Source organism: Nyctereutes procyonoides, unplaced genomic scaffold (assembly GCF_905146905.1).
Source record: "Nyctereutes procyonoides isolate TBG_1078 unplaced genomic scaffold, NYPRO_anot_genome, whole genome shotgun sequence".
In the NCBI taxonomy this organism is placed as follows: Eukaryota; Metazoa; Chordata; class Mammalia; order Carnivora; family Canidae; genus Nyctereutes; species Nyctereutes procyonoides.
The window spans coordinates 11,389,373-11,408,336 of NW_026575031.1; the positions used below are offsets into that span (position 1 = coordinate 11,389,373).

Consider the following 18,964-nt stretch of genomic DNA (forward strand, 5'->3'; position numbering starts at 1 on the left):
TATTAAGTTCTGTATGTTAGAAGATGCTCAGTCCCAAATTTATATAAACCAGAAATACTTGTAGAGAGCCCCAACATTGACCACCAAAACAAATGAGATAAAAGAGGGGGGCAGAATAGGAATGAGGAATCTCACAGAAAACCAGCACGGTATACCACTTGGTTCTGGGTGTATACTGGTCATGTTTTAGAAGGTATTAACTTATGCCATTGTAGAACAAAATGAGTCAGAGAAAACAAAACACACAAAAAAACATATATTGTATATCTCCCAAAATTGAGTATGTTGAAGGGAATCTAGAAGTGGAAAGTATATCTAAGACTTGTAGAAATATGAAAGTCAAAAAGGAAGAATCTTAAAAATGAAGAGGTGGTAAAATATTGTAGTTAAGGTGGGAAAAGAAAAAAATTGGAAAATTACAGTCTGATATAAAACCGAGTTGTACTGGAAAATGGAAGAAAAAAAATAGGAGGGGTACCCTCTGGTTCTATATGCTGTAAATTCTCGACTTCCCCTGGAGCTTTCCAGTGCTGCTGGGTCAAGAAGTTGCTCTTCCCCTGTCCTTCCAGCTGGTCTTCTGGGGAGGGGCCTGCTGTGCTGATTCTCAGGTGTGTGCACATGGGGGAGGTGCCGCGGCCCCGCTCCGTCCCAGGCACGCGGTGACACCAGGAGAAGCAGCCCCACTGGCGGCGGCCAGCTCTCCAGCCCCGGAGCAGCTCTCGCAGTAACTACCGCAGTCTCCCGGTCCGCACTGGCCAGGATGCTCCGGGGGCGGGGTGCTGACCTGCGCAGCTTGGGGCCGCCCCAGTTGCTGGAGCGTCCTCGCTGTCCTGGGCCCTCCCCGCCTCCGTCTGTCCCAGGGGGAGCGCAGGATCCCAGCTCTGTCCCCCAGCGCCCTGGGCTCCGGGGCCTGCGCTGCTGCAATCGCGCTCCCGGCCGGGGCTGCGGAAAGCAGCAGGGCGCAGCCCCCTCCGTCGGGAGCCACCGCCCGAGCTGCTCCCCGAGGCCCGACCGGCGCGCTCCAGCCCTTTACCGAGCTCGGCCCGCGGGGTGCGGTGCGCTCTCCCCCGGGCGCACTTCCTCTCCCGGGGACCCCGGGAGGCTGGAGGCTCCACTGCCCCTCCTGCGCTTCTGCCCCAGTTGCCCGCTAAGCACCTTTCCGTCCCGGAAGAATCCAGCGCGGGTTTTTAAAGTCCCCGCTTCTCCGAGGCTGGACTTTCACGTCCTGGAGGCTCTCGCCTTGGGCCTTAGCCCGGCTCCTCGCGGGGGGGGGGGGGGGGGGGGGGGCGGCTTCCCCCACTTGATTATTTTTTTCCGCCTTCCTACCTTGTTAGAAGCGCAAACCCTTCTCTTTGTAGCGTTCCAGCTGTTCTCTCTTTAAATCTCAGGTCGAATTCGTAGGTTTTCAGGATGGTTTGAAAGTTATCTAGGTGAGTTGGTGGGACCAGGTGAGGTGAGGACCCTATTCCTCCGCCATCCTGCCCTGTCCCCCAAGATTTTTTATTTATTTGAGAGAGAGAGTGCACACAAGTGGCAGGGAGGGACAGAGAGAGGCAGACTCCCCACTGAGCATGGAGCCTCCGTGGGGTTCAATCCCAGGACCCCAGGATGGTGACCTGAGCCAAAGGCAGATGCTTAACCGAGTCACCAGGCGCCCCTGATTTTTTTGTTCAGATTTTATTTTTAAGTAATCTCTACACCCAATGTAGGGCTCGAATTTATAACCCCAAGATCAAGAGTGCATGCTCTACTAACTGAACCAGCCAGGTACCCCTGTATGTTGATTTTTGTAGTGGGGATGGTGGTTGCTTTTGTTTGTTTTGGCTTGATTGCTTTTTTTAAACTGTATTTTGAAATAATTTCATACTTACAGAAGTTGCAAGAATAGTACAAAAAGAACTCTTATGAACTCAAACCAGATTCACCAATTTTTGACATTTTGCCATATTTGCTTTCTCCTTTATATATACACACATACATGCACACACAGTATTTTTCAGGACTATTTAAAAGATTTTATGATCATGCCCCTTTACCCCTTGATACTTCAGTGTATATATTTTTTCAAGATTTTATTTTTAAGTAATCTCTATGTGGGGCTTGACCTCACAACCTCAAGATCAAGAGTCACATGTTCCACTAACTGAGCAAGCCAGGTGCCGCTTCAGTGTATATTTCTTATAAATGTGATTATTTTCTTAGATAACCATGGTGTATTTATCAAACTCAGGAAATTTAACATTGATAGAACATTTTAATCTATCCAGTGATTTTCATCTATTGTCCCAACAGCAGTTTTTTTTTTTTCCAGTTATGGAATCCAGTCTAGGATCATACATTGCATTTAGTTGTCATGTGTCTTTAGATTTGAAACAGTTCCTCAGTCTTGACCTCAACATTTAAAGAGTACAGACCAACTATTTCATAGAACGACTGGCTTCTGGTTTGTTTGTCTGATTTTGCATCATGATAGATTCAGGTTATGCACTATCAGTGGAACACTACATAAGGGCTGTGTTCTCAGAGATCACTGCTAGAGGCACATGACTCTACATATCGGTGATGTTAATTTTGATCACTTCTTCACGGTATCGTCCAATTCCTCTACATATAGCTATTATTTTTCCTTTTGTAATTATAAGCAATTTTTCTTTAAGATTTTATTTATTTTATTCATGAGAGAGGCAGAGACAGGCAGAGGGAGAAGCAGGCTCCCTGCAGTGGGCCTGATGTGGGACTCCATCCCAGGACCCAGGGATCATGCCCTGAGCCAAAGGCAGATGCTCAACCTCTGAGCCACCCAGGCATCCCTAATTATAAGCAACTTCTAAGGACTTAGGTTATATGTATGTTTTTATTTCCTTTTAAAACAAAAGTTAATTCGAATGTTAGTAAAAAACAAACACAAAGAAAATACTTAGGTATTTAATTTTTTAGTTCCTTATGCATATATAGATCATTTTTATTTATTTAATTTACTTTTAAAGATTTTATTTATTTACTCATGAGAGAGAAAGAGGCAGGGACACAGGTAGAGGGAGAAGCAGGCTCCCTGTGGAGAGCCTGATGTGGGACTCGATCCCAGGACCCCGGGGATCACACCCTGAGCCAAAGGCAGATGCTCAACCACTGAGCCACTTAGGTGCCCCTTTGGCTCAGTTTTAATGTGATTTGAAGATGGCTCTGGGCAACTTCTAAAACTTGTGTTCTTAATCAGTGACAAAAGAACACTTCAGCTTCTAAGCACCTGGGAAGTCTGAACAGCTTTCCCTATACACTGAGCTCAAACTCCTTTCTGAGCCACATTAACAGCCATAAGCAATATAATGTACTCCTAGACAGTCCAAAATTTAGCAAATCCAGTTTTTTGCTAAGCCTGGAAACTAGGCAGTCATTAAAGGATGGGCAGAAAGAATTTCAACAAAAAAATAATATTTTATTTTATTTTTAAGTTTTTTAATGGTGGTCAAAATTTATTGAGTGATAGTACAAAGCTCCCAAAGAGGGAGGGGACCTAAGGGGGTTGCCCCAAAACATAGTATTTTAAAGAGTATTTTTCTTATAAAGATTGAGCTGGGCTGATTAAAATCTAAGTTGAAATTCCTAGAGTGGGAGCCAAACAGCTATGGCTCAATGCCCCTGCAAGACTGGCTAGCAGCAGCTAGAGAAGGTTCTAGAAGTTACTGGCAATTGGAGTGGAGTGGGGAGGCTCCCCAATAGGCTTTGGAGCAGAGACAGAGAGTGATCCTGGTGTGTGTCCTGAGTGGGTTTTTTGGGGACTGCCGGAATTTGAAGGGTGGGAGCTGTGCCTGCAAATAATCCCGGGAGAAAACAAATTACGTACTGACCTTGCATCTCCCACAAGGTCAGTAAACCTGGGCATTAATTTAAAGGAAGGAAAATGTGGCTGTCTGGGTCTAATTCTCACTGCTGCAAGTAGAAATAAGCAGATCTTAAAGGTTATATGGACACATGGTATCTGTATATACAATTTGTGAATTTTTAAAACATTTTATTCTGAACATTTTCAAGTGTTCTTGAATAGAGCACTATAACAAACTCCCACATACTTACCACCTAGACTGACTAATCATTAATATTTTGTTTCATTTGTTTTTTAGCGGAAGTTTGTTTTTTTTCTGGTTTTGGTGGGATTTTTTGTTTTGTTTTTTAGCAGAAGTATTTTAAAGTAAATCTCAGTCATCATATTTTTCCCTTAAGGGGTACCTGGTCGGCGCTTTTGGAAAAGCATGCAGCTGTTGATCTCAGAGCTGTGAGTTCAAGTGTCAATGTTGGGCCTAGAGTTTACTTAAAAAAAACACAAAACACATTTCCCCCTTAAATACTTCCATACACAATCTCTAAAGGGGGGGCGGTATTTTTGTCATAAACATAATACCATTATCACACCTAACAAAATGAACAACACTTCTTTAATATCTCTCATGTCTTGGACAGCCCGGGTGGCTCAGTGGTTTAGTGCGGCCTTCAGCCCAGGGTGTGATCCTGGAGACCTGGGATTGAGTCCCTCGTCGGGCTCCCTGCATGGAGCCTGCTTCTCCCTCTGCCTCTCTCTCTGTGTCTCTCATGAATAAATAAAATCTTTAAAAAATATATCTTCTCATGTCTGGTCCACATTTGGTTTCCCTAATTGCCCCCAAATATATATCCTCACTTTTTGTAAGTTTTCTCAGACCCCCTTAGTTGGAATTAATGACCTGCCTTTGGTGCCAGGGGTTATTTGCAGGCACTAACCCCCATGCCTGGGGTTATTTGCCGGCACTAAATTTTAAGAACCTTGAAAAAAAGACACTCATATCTCATTAATCTTTTAAATATACCATGCCCCTGCCCCCAGGTTAATGCCTAGACTACTACAAAACACCGAATTTTGCAAAGAAGCAATACTGGAAAGAAGCAGGGCTCTGAGTTTAAACCCATCAGTGGCAAGGGCTACACACTGTAATTTTTAATCTGGGAGACATGATACATTCCTGTAAAATTTCTTCCTTCCTCCTCCCCTTTCTCTCTCCCTTCCTTTCTAGAAACACTTATCTTTAATTGTTAAAAAAAAAAAAGAGGCTTTTTAAAGAAACTCCCGACAAAAGGAGTTTTAGAAATCCTGCAGAAGGAGCATTAAAAGGCTCCTTTGATTCTATTCAATACAAACCACAGAGAATTAATGTTGAGGTTTTTTTTGTTGTATTGATTAGTGAACCGAACCAACCAGAGAATGTCTCCAGTTACAGCTCTGGGGTTACACAGTAAGAACCCTTATCTGAAGTGGGTGTGAAGCTACATTTATGATCTGCCTTATATAAAACAAAACAAATCTTTGCAAATAATAATTACTACTTATTGAATGCCTACTACTACCAAGGCAGAATGCCATGCGCTTTACATACATTCTAATATGTTTTCCAACTGCTTCCTGTAGTAGATTTGTTCCCATTTTACAGATTTATAAACTAAGACTCTTAAGGAAGGGTTAAGTAGTTTCCTTGAAGTCAGTCAGCTGATGAAGTGTGGCAGGGTGGGTTCTGAACTCAGGTCTCTGTTTCGCTGCAAAGCCCATGCCTAGAACTAAAAAATGAGGTTGAAACAGATCTGGGCCTGGTCCTTTCCAGAGAACATGATGTTTCTGTTTTAATATTAACTCACAGCTTTGAACTTCAGTTTTAAAATAATTGTTTTAAAATAACCATTTTAAAAATAACCGAGCTAGTGTTCCTGGCTTAATTGCAGGAAGAACAATGGTGTTGGGTACCAGACAGACCTGGGTTCTGATTACAGCCCTGCCACTTCCTGGCTACGTGACTTGAGCATCTCCGAGCCTAAAAAACATACCTTGCAAAACCGTTGAGAAGATTCCAGCACAGAGTCTGACACATGGGCCTGGCTTAATGGAAATGTTAGCATTATTTCCGTGGTTTTGCAGACTCCTGCATGCTCTGTACGAGGCACCGCTGCTAGTTTAGGGGCGATTAAAGGGAGACTGAAGCCAAAGACTGTGTCGTCTCCCATAGATGGAACTCATTCCAAAGCTGATTCTGTTTCTTCTCCCTCACTTCCTGATTTTTCCCATTAAAAAAAAAAAGGGGGGGGGGTGGAAATTTCAAAAAATTAAATGGAATAAATCAGGACATCATGAGAGTTCTTCTGAAATGAATTTTACAATTTAATTCTAAATTAAATTTTAAATTAAATTAAATTAATTAGCACGTGTGATGGAGCACGTGCGCTCCATCACATTTCGGAGCTGTTAATGTGATTGGATTGATTTTAATTTACCTGCCTGCACCTGGGAGCCCCACCGTCCCCCACCCCCGGCTCTGCGGCTCCTTTTCCGGGCCGCCTATTAGCAAACTTGATTTTCCCCCAGGCCTTGGCCATCGGAACTCCGCTGGTTCTCGGGGGCAGCCCTAGCAGGCGCGCGGCGGGGCTGGGAGCGGCCCCCGGGGTCCACGCCGGGCCTCGGCCCTCGCGGGTCGGCGGGTAGGGACCGCGCCCGCCGCCAGGGGGCGCCCGCGCCCGCGTTTGGCAGCGGCGCGTCCGCGGGCAGGACGTCCTGCAGGGGGCGCCGGGGAGCCGGGAGCCGAGCGGGGAAAGCGAGTCCGGCTCGGCAGGACCCCCTCGGCCCACGCCCGCCCCGAGTCCGCGTGACCCGAGCGGTCAGTATATAAGCGCGGACGCCGAGGCGCAGCTGCGTCCTGGGCGTGAGCGCCGTCCGCGCGTGTGGCCCGGCGCCGCCTCCCAGGGGAGCCGCCTCCCAGGTGAGCCGCGGGAGGTCGCCTCGGGGAGTACGTTGGGGGCTCGGCGCGCGCCGGGTTGGGTCCTCCGGGCTCAAGTTTTGATCAGTATCTCGGTTTGGTTTTGTTTTAATTCTAGGTTTGGCTTTCTGCGCTGAGGTCATCATGAACTTTTTCCAACTCCTGAAGAAAAAGAAGGAAGTAAGTGTTTAAGGCCATTGACATTCTTAAAGTACTGATTTTTAACGATGGAAAAGATGGTGCAGATTTTGAAGAAAGCATAAAATGACATCTAGCTCTTCTGTTATATTTCATATGTTTCACATCGAAACGTCGGAATATTTACCCTCCACCTGTTCTCTGTTAGCTTATTCCTTTGGTGCTGTTCATGGCCACAGCGGCGGGCGGAGCTTCGTCTTTTGCTGTATATTCCCTTCAAAAATCTGATGTGATGTAAGTAGGCTCCAATTGTAAACACGCTTTTTAGCAGTGTTAGATTGACCTTAGTAATGAAATGCATGGTTTCAGTTTCCGAGTTTTACCCTCACACTAAGAGGGTCAAACTGTGAACTTGTAGGTGGGACTAGAAAGCATGCTGATACCAGAGGACTATTAAATTACGATATTAATAAAGTTAGTTTGTTCCTTGTATCTAAATATCTTTTCATCCATTGGCCTTCTTCCACTTCTACAGCAAAGTTTTTTTTTTTATTATTTATTTATGATAGTCACAGAGAGAGAGAGAGGCAGAGACACAGGCAGAGGGAGAAGCAGGCCCCATGCACCGGGAGCCCGACGTGGGACTCGATCCCGGGTCTCCAGGATCGCGCCCTGGGCCAAAGGCAGGCGCCAAACCGCTGCGCCACCCAGGGATCCCCTACAGCAAAGTTTTTTAACTTACGTTTTAAGTTTTAGGATTCTTTAATTTTTTAGTTTGTATTTATTTATTTATTTATTTATTTATTTATTTATTTATTTATTTATTTATTTATTTATTTACTCACTCACTCACTCACTCATGAGAGACAGAGAAAGAGAGAGAGGCAGAAACACAGGCACAGGGAGAAGCAGGCTCCATGCAGGGAGCCCGATGTGGGACTGGATCCCGCGTCTCCAGGATCACGCCCTGGGCTGAAGGCGGCGCTAAACCGCTGACCCAACCCGGGCTGCCCAAGTTTTACGATTTTTTTTTTTTGACTGAAGTTTTGAAATCTAAAGTTCTTAAATGGCCTTTGGGGTGCATATCATCAAACTGAAATCATTATTTTAATGAGATTTTTACGTTTCAGTTTATTAGAAAGATCTTTCCTTAATGTGATAGAGTTTATAGATTCAGTTGTCTACAATCAGCTCTTGATATAAGAAGCCAAAATACCATGAATCCTGGAATATGAGGAAGAGAAAAACTTGAAACTGATCTTGGCCCAGCGCAGGGCTGGAAAGGGCAGTAAGGCCAGGCTCTGGCAGAGGGGACTCACACCGTGCAGTTCACCACCTGCAGGGTTCAGGCCCAGACCCTCTGCCTCTCCCAGAAACCAGAGCCAGAACATTCTTGGTTGGCTCTTATCCTGGCACTTCCATTCCCGTTGTTATTCAGCTTATGGGAACTTTCTCTGATCCAGCCCAACAAAGGGAATACAGACCTTCTATCCTGCAGAGGAACTGGTCCTCAACATTTGAGCCAAATCCTGAGGCTCCCTTACCTAACCTTCAATTTCAGTGAACTAACAGGTGAATGCCTAGTTATCAGCCTGGATCTGTCCCATGATGTCCCAGCATATTTATAGACACAATGTCAGAGTTGGTTTAAATTCACTTACTTTAGTGTTTAATCAGCTTTCTTTTATTTTTAGCCTTGATCGGAAAAGAAATCCAGAACCTTGGGAAACCGTGGACCCTAGTGTACCTAGCAAGGTATTGCTACATTTCCATTAGAGAGTGGTTTATGGGGAGCCTGGGTAGCTCAGTTGAGCATCTGCATTCAGCTCGGTTGCAATCCTGGGGTCCTGGGGTGGAGCCCTGCATTCAGCTCCCTGTTCAGCAGAGAGCCTACTTCTCCCTCTCCCTCTGCCTGCAGCTCCTCCTGCTTCTGCATGCACTCTCTCTCTCTCTCTCAAATAAATAAAAATAAAATATTTTTTAAAAATTAATTTTTAAAAGGTTTATGAGATGTCTGGATGACTCAACTGGTTAAGTGTCTGATCTTGAGTTCAGCTGAGATCATGATCTCAGGTTGTGGGATCCATCTTCAAGTGGGCTCCCTGCTCAGCATGGAGTCTGCTTGAATTTCTCTCCCTCTGTCTCTCTCCCAGCTCATGCTCTGTCTCTCTCTCTCTAAAGTAAATCTTAAAAAAAAAAAAGTGATTTACAGTTAGCCTGAACTTTAGCACCCTTGTCAGCAAAATGGATTTAATACTTTTAGAGTACCGTTTAGTGTAGTGATAAGGGGAGTGCTATGGAGTTCTGGAGATATGGTTCAAATCCTTGTTCCATTATTCACAGGAGATTTTGGACAACTGGCCTTTTCTGGGGCTCTCAGAATCTCTAAAATGGGCTTAATAAAAAGATCTATACCTCAGAGTTAAGAGGATTAAAGAATATAAAATATATAAAATTCTTTAGCATAGTGGCTAGATATTAATATTCATCATTATTGTAATATGTTATCCCATTGTATCCATTATTTATCTAAAGTTAATATAAGGGGATCCCTGGGTGGTACAGCGGTTTGGCGCCTGCCTTTGGCCCAGACCCAGGATCGGATCCCACGTCGGGCTCCCGGTGCATGGAGCCTGCTTCTCCCTCTGCCTGTGTCTCGGCCTCTCTCTCTCTCTCTCTCTCTCTCTCTGTGACTATCATAAATAAATAAAAATTAAAAAAAATAAAGTTAATATAAGGTCTGTTGTGATAACAGGAGCTCCGAGAAACAGGAGTGGTATTCTGTTTAAACAAAATCAGTTATTAGTCACTCATCCTTTTTTATTTTATTATATTATTATTATTAAGATTTCATTTATTTATTCATGAGACACAGAGAGAGAGGCAGAGACACAGGCAGAGGGGGAAGCAGGCTCCATGCAGGGAACCCGACGTGGGACTTGATCCCGGGACTCCAAGATCATGCTCTGAGCTGAAGGCAGATGCTTAACTGCTGAACCACCCAGGGGTCCCTATTTCATTTCTTTTTAAAAGAGTGAGCACAGGCAGGTGAAGCTTCAGGCAGAAAGAGAGGGAGAAGCAGGCTCCCTGCTGAGCAAGGAGTTGGATGCGGGCTTGGTCCCAAGACCCCAGGATCATGACCTGAGCTGAAGGCAGACACCTAACTGACCTAGCCACCCACGTGCCCTTCCCTCATTCTTTTAAGACTATACCAAAGTTTTTTTTTTTTTAACATTTTAAATATTTTGAAAGTAAAAAACATTGAGTCTGCTGGAATTTACTTAGGTCTGTCAGGAAATCTTTTTTTTTTTTTTTTAACAGCTTTCAAATAGCGGAGTTTGACCTAGTGAGGGATATTTAGAGTCTTTAAAACTATCTGTATCTCTAAGCCAGAGCAAGACAAATACTTTATGATCTCACTCATATGTGGAATTTAGGAAACAAATGAGCAAAGATGAAGGGGCGGGGAGAGGCAAACCAAGAAACAGACTTTTAACTCTAGAGAACAAACTGGTGGTTTCCAGAGGGAGCTGGGTGGGTCAATGGGGGAAATAGGTGATGGGGATTAAGGAGGGCACTTGTCATGAGCACTGAGTAATGTATAGGGTTAATGAATCATGGGCACTGAGTTATGTGTAGAGTTGTACACCTGAAACTAAGATGGCATTTAATGTTAATGATACTAGAGTTAAATGTAAAAATTTTTTAGAAACAGAAAAAAACAAAACAAAACCTACATCTCTTAGATCTTAAGGTAATAGAAACCTTGTAAGGATAAATGAGAATCTCTGAATTTGAGTTTTTTGGAAGGCAAGGACTTTACACAGCTCTGCCCCTTCTTCCTTATTGCATAACTTGGATCATGTGTACCTTTGTTGAGTAATTACAATGAAGAGATTTGGTTAAGAGCCTACTATGGGCCAAGCCCCTGTGCTAGAGCAGAATGCATCCACTCACCAGGAGCAGACACACTTTTTGAACTTACAGATTACATAAAGCCAAGGGCAACTTAGAAATCTAGCACCTGTTACGTGAAAGTGGGCAAATATACATGACCCTTCTTTCTGATGCTATACCACTTAGGAACCCAAAGGCTTTTTAGAGCCCATGTTACTGTTTTGTGCATATTTTTAGAGATGGGGAGAGATGGTTCCTTGACTATAAATATTATGGTGATGCTCTTTCCAAAGAGGAGTGTAGACAAATCTCAAAAAGGGACATGAGAATGAAGGGCAGATCCTAAAACTCTTTCATGTTTTCCTTCTTTTTTTCCAAGCTTATAACAATCAACCAAGAATGGAAGCCCATTGAAGAGTTGCAGAAGGTCCGAAGAGCCACTAAATGACCAGCTCTTGCTTCTTTTTTTCAAAGAGTACTCTATGAATCTAGTGGAAACATTGCTGCACAAACTAGATTATGGATACCAGTGTGCGGAAATGCTTCTGCTACATTTTTAGGGCTTGACTACATTTTCGGACTCAGGATAGGAATTATGAAGGTAGTATAGCAATGACCACATAGTTCAAAAATAATTTTGTGTTTATTTTCTTGTTGTAAATTTAATTTTGCATATTGAAATTTGAATGTTTATGATGCCCAAATGGTTTCCTTAAAGTGTATAGAGATTTATAAACTGAATTGTCTATAATAAAATACTATTTGTGCATTATTTCTTAAAGATACATATTTAAATGGAGGAGGAAGTCCTTTTATGGGAAAAAAACACATTTTGAAGCATGGAGCTACATTTTTAAAATAATACACAGTGCAAATTTCTATATCAACTTTTCCTGTAAGTGGACTCATTCACCAGAAATTTATGGAGCCCCTGCTGTTACCTGTGCACTTCCTGGGCCAGTGAGATAAGAGAATGAATAGAACCAAATTTTGGGGGGTGATGAATAAAAGATGGTGAGCACAATGAGGAAAGTGAAGAAGATATGGGAGATGAGACTTGCATGACAGTTGGTCTTGGAAGGAAGTGTTGGGGATCACGGTGGTGAGTAGGAATGTGAGGCATGCAAAATTGGCCCTGTAGATCCCAAGGCTAACAGAGATGCTCCTACAAGGGTTGGGGAGGCAGGACTGGAGACCTTTGCCTGCTCTCTGTAGTGGGGGGCCATCTTCACTCTGGCCAATGGTGATTTGAACACTGAAGGTGCAACCAAACCCAGCATGCCCTTGACTATTCTTAAAAATGGTACCAAGGGATCCCTGGGTGGCGCAGTGGTTTGGCGCCTGCCTTTGGCCCAGGGCGCGATCCTGGAGACCCGGGATCGAGTCCCACGTTGGGCTTCTGGTGCATGGAGCCGGCTTCTCCCTCTGCCTGTGTCTCTGCTTCTCTCTCTCTCTGTGTGACTATCATAAATAAATAAAAATTAAAAAAAGTTTAAAAAAAATGGGACCAAGTAGGAATTGCTTTCTATTACCTTTATAAAAAAAAAAATTAAGATGCTTGGGTGACTCAGTTGGTTAGGCATGTGCCTTGGGCTCAGGTTATGATCCCAGGGTCCTGGGATCAGGTGCATTGGGCTCCCTCTCAGTGGGGAGCCTGCTTCTCCCTCTGCCCCTCTCCCCTGTTTGTACTCTCTCGCTCCCAAATAAATAAATAAATAAAATATTTTTAAAAATTGAGATATAACTCACATACCATAGTATTCATCGATGTAAAGTGCACACTTCAGTGGTTTTTAATATATTCACACAAAGCTTTGCAACCATCTCCACCATCTGACTCCAGAGTATTTTCACCACCCCAAAGAGAATGCTGTACCCTTTGGCAGTCATTCCCCCATTCCTGACCCCGCTGCTCACAGCCCCAGGCAAACACTGATAAGTTTAGTCTTTCTTTATGGATTTGCCCATTCTGGACATTTCATATAAATGAAATAATAAATTATGCAACCTTTGTGTTCAGCTCCTTTAATAAGCGTACAAGATTCATGCATGTTGTGCCTCGTATTTTATTCCTTTCTATGAGTGATTTTCCACTGTATGGATATACCACATATTGTTTACCCATCCGTTGATGGACTTTGGACTTTTTGAGTGTGAGCAACCATGTCCAAGTTTTAGTGGACCCATACATTTTTAGTTCTCTTGTGTATATACCTAAGTTCGTCAACTATTTTAAATAAAAACGATAAATGCCTTTTAAAAATTTCCATCTGAATAGAGTAGAAATTTAAGAGACAGGCTATCCTATCGCCTTCCTGGCAATAAAAAATAACCAGCGCTTGCTAGAGACTTTCATCATCTGAGAGGACTAAAGCAGAATTACTGTACCGACCTCGGTGGTTCCTTATCACTTCCAGTTTTCCCAGTTGAAAACTTTCAATGGTTGATCTCAAGGTATTACATGTACCAATTATGAAGCATAATTTTATTTGCTTAGGTTTTTAAAGTGCAATATGGTGCCATTTAGGCAAATAAAAATCAACAGTCTTGTGAAGGAAGGTTGGTCAACTAGGAGAGTAAACTGTAGAGTGTTTTGTGAGGGGTAACTGTAGCTTACAACTTTAAAACACAAACTTGATTGAAATGCAGTGGCTTTAAGGGGTGAACATGACAATGGAAGGTTTGGGAGTGGGACACCCCAAGAGCAACATTGATGCTTAAATTTCAAAAGATTTATTGATTTCATTTTTGGTTGTGTTCTTAGCATTTGGCCCAAATGTTTTATTTTGAAATTTTTCAGATATGCAGAGAAGTTGGAAAATTTTTTTTTTAAAGATTTATTTATTTATTCATTCAGAGACAGCGAGAGAGAGGCAGACACACAGGCAGAGGGAGAAGCAGGCCCCATGCAGGAAGCCTGATACGGGACTCGATCCCAGGTCTCCAGGATCACACCCCAGGCTGCAGGCGGCACTAAACCGCTGCGCCACCAGGGCTGCCCGAGAAGTTGGAAAATTAATAGAAAGAGTACTCATACTTTTAATTGAACATTTTGCCACATTTGCTATATCTCTATATTATTATGCTCTTTTAAAATGAACTCTTTGAGGGGTTCCTGGGTGGCTCAGTCGGTTAAGCCTCCAACTCTTGATTTTGATTTAGGTCATGAGATTGAGTCCTTGTCAGGCATGGAGCCTGCTTAGGATTCTCTCTCTCCCTCTCCCTCTCACCCCTGCACCCCACCTCATGTGCATGTGCTCTTTCTCTCTCAAAAATAAATAAAATGAACTCCTAAAATATAAGTCCAGACTTCAAAGTTTGTTTTTTTATGCCTAGGGAAAGGACATTCTAGCTGACTGTAATACTATTATCATTCCCAAAAAGATTTACATTATTTTTAAAAAAGATTTTATTTATTCATGAGAGACACAGAGAGGGGGGTGGGGCAGGGACACAGAGGGAGAAGCAGGCTCCACGCGAGGAGCCTGACATGGGACTCAATCCCGGAACTCTAGGATCACGCCTTGGGCCGAAGCCCCAACCGCTGAGCCACCAGGGATCCCCAGGGATTTACATTAATTCAATAACATGACCTAACATACAATCAATTTCCACTTCTCTAGTTGTAATGTCCTTTATAGCTGTATTTTTATGTTCAGAATCCAATCCAAGATTCACTTGTTGCATTTGTTTGTTGTAGTGAGTACTTGACAAATACGTGGTTGTAAAAATGACTCCAAAGGAGCCTGTGTAGAACGGCTTTCCCAATAGAGTTTGATCTGGAGAAGATTTTCCTGGATGTGGACTTCGAATTTTTTCATTTGAGATATAATAATAATTTCATATAATTGAAATATTTAAGAAATTGTACAATGATTGAGCATTCACTATATGCTAGGCATCTTGCTGGCCTCAAGAATCTGACATAGGAAAGGCAGACATGCCTATGAACAAATCAGAACAATACAGTGACAAAGCAAGGATAGACATAAGCACAAGGTACAAAAGAAAGCTTCCCAAAGAAGGTGGATCCCTGAGAGGCTGATCGGTCTGGTTTGAAACCCCAATAATTGGAAGTCAGCAATTCAATTGAGATAGACGTGCATATTTACCAGAGCATAGAGGACTTAAATAGCCTATCTTCTAGAAACTTGAAGTTGTTTAATATATGGAATTTAATACTGGAGTGTAATAGAGGGAATGTGTAGGGCCTTTTATGCCATTAGCCTGCAGGCACTAAGGAACCAGAAAAGGGATTTAAGTTGTGGAAGGAGAGAGTCTTCTGACTGGAGTGCTGGCCACAGCAGATAGTGAAGGGCACGCACACCGGCAGGGACTTTCTGGTTGGCAGCCAGAGACCAGCTGTTGACAGTGGCAGCCCAGGGCACAGGTAGTGAGGGACACAACCATCCGAGGCAATGGCACAGGGAAGAGAAAAAAGGAGGGTGTCTTTGAGAGCCATTCATGAGAAGACCTTCAGGCTCATTGAATGTGGATGGAGTATCCCCAAAATGACACCCTGGTTTCTCACCTGAGTAAGTGAGTGGGTGCTGGTGCCAAGATAGAGAGTATAGGAGGAAAACAGTGGAATGATCCAGGGTGGGTAAATAAGGGAAGAAATTGAGATACACTTTGGAATTGTTGTTTGAAAGTCTCGTGAGCTCTCTAGGTAGGTTACTTCTGGAGAACTGCAAGGGGGTGTGTGTGAGGCCAACGGTGTGGGTGAGGCAGCCCACAGAGGGCAGAGGGCATCTAAGTGAGATAAAGACCACATGGGGAGGGATGTCACCACGAAGCACGGGGGCCAGAGGAGGATGACCTGGTCCCTGAATGAGGACTGAGAGAAACGACTAGGGAAGGAGACCCAGGAAATGTGTCCTGGAGCCCAGAGGGGAAGGAGTGCTCTTCCTGGTCATATTTTTCCAGTTTGCAATTAAACTGAAGGCCAGAATCCTTTTAACTTTATGGCTTTCAGCCTTAAGCAAACATCTGTAATTCTCTCTTATGTGAAACTAAGATGTGAAGGACGCTTTCTGAATAAAGTTAAAATCACATTCCATATCACTAAAAACTGGCCTGAGATCTGACAAAATACTCATTCATCATTTTTCCCCCCTTGGGAAGATTGTCTCACATTTTAGTTGAGACTTTCTGGTAGAAAGTGAAAGTCTAGGCTCTGAAATGAGACTGCTCTGCCACTTACTACCTATACTGCTTTGGACCAGGCTCAGATTCCTCATCTATAAAACTGGGTTAATTTTACCCACTTGGGTTAATTGTGAAGACCAAGTGCAACAATAGAGTACCGAGCCTGGTGTTTCATGTGTGCAGCATTAGTTGTTCAAAAAAGTGTACCCTTCTTTTTCTTTTTTTTAAATGATTATCTCTGTGAAGTAGGAGGGTCTTACTGTATTTAAAATTATATTCTCCCGTGAGTGGGAACATTGACTGTTTGAAATTCACACATCCCTACCTCTAGGGACTGGTCCATCTTGGATGCACTTTGCCCCAGTTATAAACCTTTGTGAGAGCATAAACACACCCATAGATAAATACATATCACCTTGACTCTCTCCTACATAGAGACCTAACTAGAGATAAGAACCCCTACACATATGCCCACACAGATGACGTCACATCCAGAACACATATAATAACAAAAATATTTATATTTACATAATATAAAGATATATCCTTAAAGACAAATGTATTTTAGTGATGATTATAGTCACACATGTATATTACATAGATTCTCACATTCAAACATGATGTGGTTTACATAAGGAAGGCAGGTAAAGCAGAGTGCATGTACCTAAGGGAGTTATAGAAATCAAATTAGTTTTTCTGGTCCTTATAAGGACCAGAACTGTCTTTTCCCCCATGCTTAGAAAGTTGCCTCAGATAATTATGTGATTTTTCTCTAGAAATTAAAGCTTTTGTTTTGGTTTTGGTGGTGTTTGATGCCATCATTTTTAGTTTTAAAATAAAAATTAGAATAAAATTAAGGAAAACGCCCAAATTCAGAACTCTTGTAGACATGCTAGAACCACTTTTTTCATTCCCTTGGTATGACTTATAATACATATATAATAAAGTACTGCTTATTTGTTTTGTTTTTTAAAGATTTATTTATTTATTTATGATAGACACACACAGAGAGAGGCAGAGACACAGGAGGAGGAAGAAGCAGGCTCCATGCCGGGACCCCGACACAGGACTCGATCCCGAGACTCCAGGATCGCGCCCTGGGCCAAAGGCAGGCGCCAAACCGCTGAGCCACCCAGGGATCCCCAAGTACTGCTTATTTGGAGGGTGGGCATGCTGTTTAAAAAATTAAACTCCACTCTTTTGTATGTACATCAAGTAAATGTTATGTGATTTTTTTCCTTTACATAGTGTGTGTAATCGTGACATTGATATTCTTCCTTGGTGATTGTTAAGGCCGTATTGCCTCAAGCAAGGTAGCCTGACTTATTTTATAATGCCTTCACATAAATGAGAAATGGATCTGTACCACAAGGCAAATGTGACCTGTTGTTTGCTTGTTATTTGGAAACAAGTTCATTGAGTCAACCACAGAACATTTCTCAGATTTTAAGTGTAAGATTTTTTTGAAGTGGCACTATTCACTTTTTAAATTATTATTATTTTTTTAAGATTTTATTTATTTATTCATGAGAGACACACGGAGAGAGGCAGAGACATAGGCAGAGGGAGAAGCAGGCTCCCCACAAGCACCCTGATGTGGGAGTCGATACCAGACTCTGGAATCATGCCCTGAGCCAAAGGCAGACAGACGCTCAACCGCTGAGCCATCCAGGCATCCCTACTTTTTAAATTATTTTTTAAATTAAGGTATAGTTTAGATATAATAAAATGAATAGGTCTTAATGGTTCAGTTAGAAGAGGTTTCATAATTATATATATCCATGAAGGCATCATGCAAAACCAACTATTGAACATTTCTATCACTCCAGAAAGTTCTCTTATAACACCATTTTTTAATTTTATCTTTTGCTTTTTATTTAACAAGTAAAATAATTTAAAAACAACAACTTTAAAGTTGTTGGAACAGTGATGAGTGAATTGCTGCTGGAGTTCCTGGATGTACCCGGGGTCCCTGTTCTCTCATGGTGAGACAGGACCTACCTATGGGCAGGACTGTGCATTTAGGTGTATATTTGACCAACACAAGTCAAAGAGGTGGAAACCACTGGAAAGCAGACAGCATGAAGAGCTTTTCATCAGGCAATCCTAAAGTGCCTTTTTCCTCTTCTTTGCCTCTGTATCCTCCATGGTTCCTTTTCTAGCCGAACTTGTCACAATCCCACATCTCTCCTTCCTCTCTTGCAGCTTCTCATCATCTTCAGACTCTGGAGATTAAAGAGACATTCAAAGCTCAAATCTTGGAGATCCTTCCTTTAGTTTATCCAGGTTAACCGTAGGCTTGGCATCAGATGACCAGCCATTGGATGGAACTGAAGAAATCCCAAATCTTGCTGCCCGGGCAGCTTTCTTAACTCTCCAAGCTCACAGGTACATCGAATCATTCGGTGATCTTCTGCATTCTCTCTGTCTGTGGTATCTCAGATGTCATTGTTACCACTTTCCTCCGTGCTGCCACAGCAGCAGTTTTCTCAGAGGGTTCTTTCTCTTTGACAGACTCTTCTTCCTTTGTCTCATCTCCAGTACATCTTCATTTGCCTCTTCAGCTTGCTCTTCAAGATATGCCTGGAGCCTGTTGATGAGATCTTGTTTGATTCCTTTGGTCTCCAGACCACGAGCAAGACCTTCCTGCTTTATTTAGTTCAGCAAGCTTCAGCTTATGGAGTGCCACCGTCTCTGCCGCCATCTTGTTACCCCTCCAGTCCACTCTCTGTGGCACTTTTTTTTTTTTTTAAGATTTTATTTATTTATTCATGAGACACAGAGATATAGAGAGAGGCAGAGACACAGGCAGGCTCCACGCAGGGAACCCGACATGGGACTCCATCCGGGGACTCCAGGATCATGCCCTGGGCGGAAGGCAGGCGCCAAACTGCTGAGCCACCCAGGGATCCCCTCTGTGGCACTTTTTAAATTAAAAACCACCAAACTGGGGCACCTGGGTAGCTCAGTTTGTGAAGCATCTGACTCTTGATTTTGGCTCAGGTCATGAC

At 43.0% G+C, this 18,964-nt stretch overlaps 1 protein-coding gene and 1 pseudogene across 1 annotated transcript; one reads left to right on the forward strand and one right to left on the reverse strand.

Annotated features, from left to right (window-relative positions):
• Positions 1 to 6,671: 6,671 nt before the first annotated feature.
• On the forward strand, positions 6,672 to 11,577 carry CUNH15orf48 (chromosome unknown C15orf48 homolog). Its single transcript, XM_055316784.1, has 5 exons — positions 6,672 to 6,773; positions 6,889 to 6,950; positions 7,117 to 7,202; positions 8,603 to 8,663; positions 11,185 to 11,577. Exons 2-5 carry the CDS (start codon positions 6,915 to 6,917, stop codon positions 11,251 to 11,253), a joined length of 252 nt encoding a protein of 83 aa, XP_055172759.1. The 5' UTR covers positions 6,672 to 6,773; positions 6,889 to 6,914; the 3' UTR covers positions 11,254 to 11,577.
• A 6,482-nt stretch (positions 11,578 to 18,059) lies between these two features.
• On the reverse strand, positions 18,060 to 18,657 carry LOC129504125 (SAP domain-containing ribonucleoprotein-like; annotated as a pseudogene).
• Positions 18,658 to 18,964: the final 307 nt, after the last annotated feature.

Bases quoted from the DNA above. Each gene is read 5' to 3' on its own strand.
- CUNH15orf48 (XM_055316784.1), top strand. From the start codon at position 6,915: ATGAACTTTTTCCAACTCCTGAAGAAAAAGAAGGAA. The intron at 6,951-7,116 runs GTAAGTGTTTAA...GTTCTCTGTTAG, and splicing joins TCCTGAAGAAAAAGAAGGAA to CTTATTCCTTTGGTGCTGTT. The intron at 7,203-8,602 runs GTAAGTAGGCTC...TTTTATTTTTAG, and splicing joins CTTCAAAAATCTGATGTGAT to CCTTGATCGGAAAAGAAATC.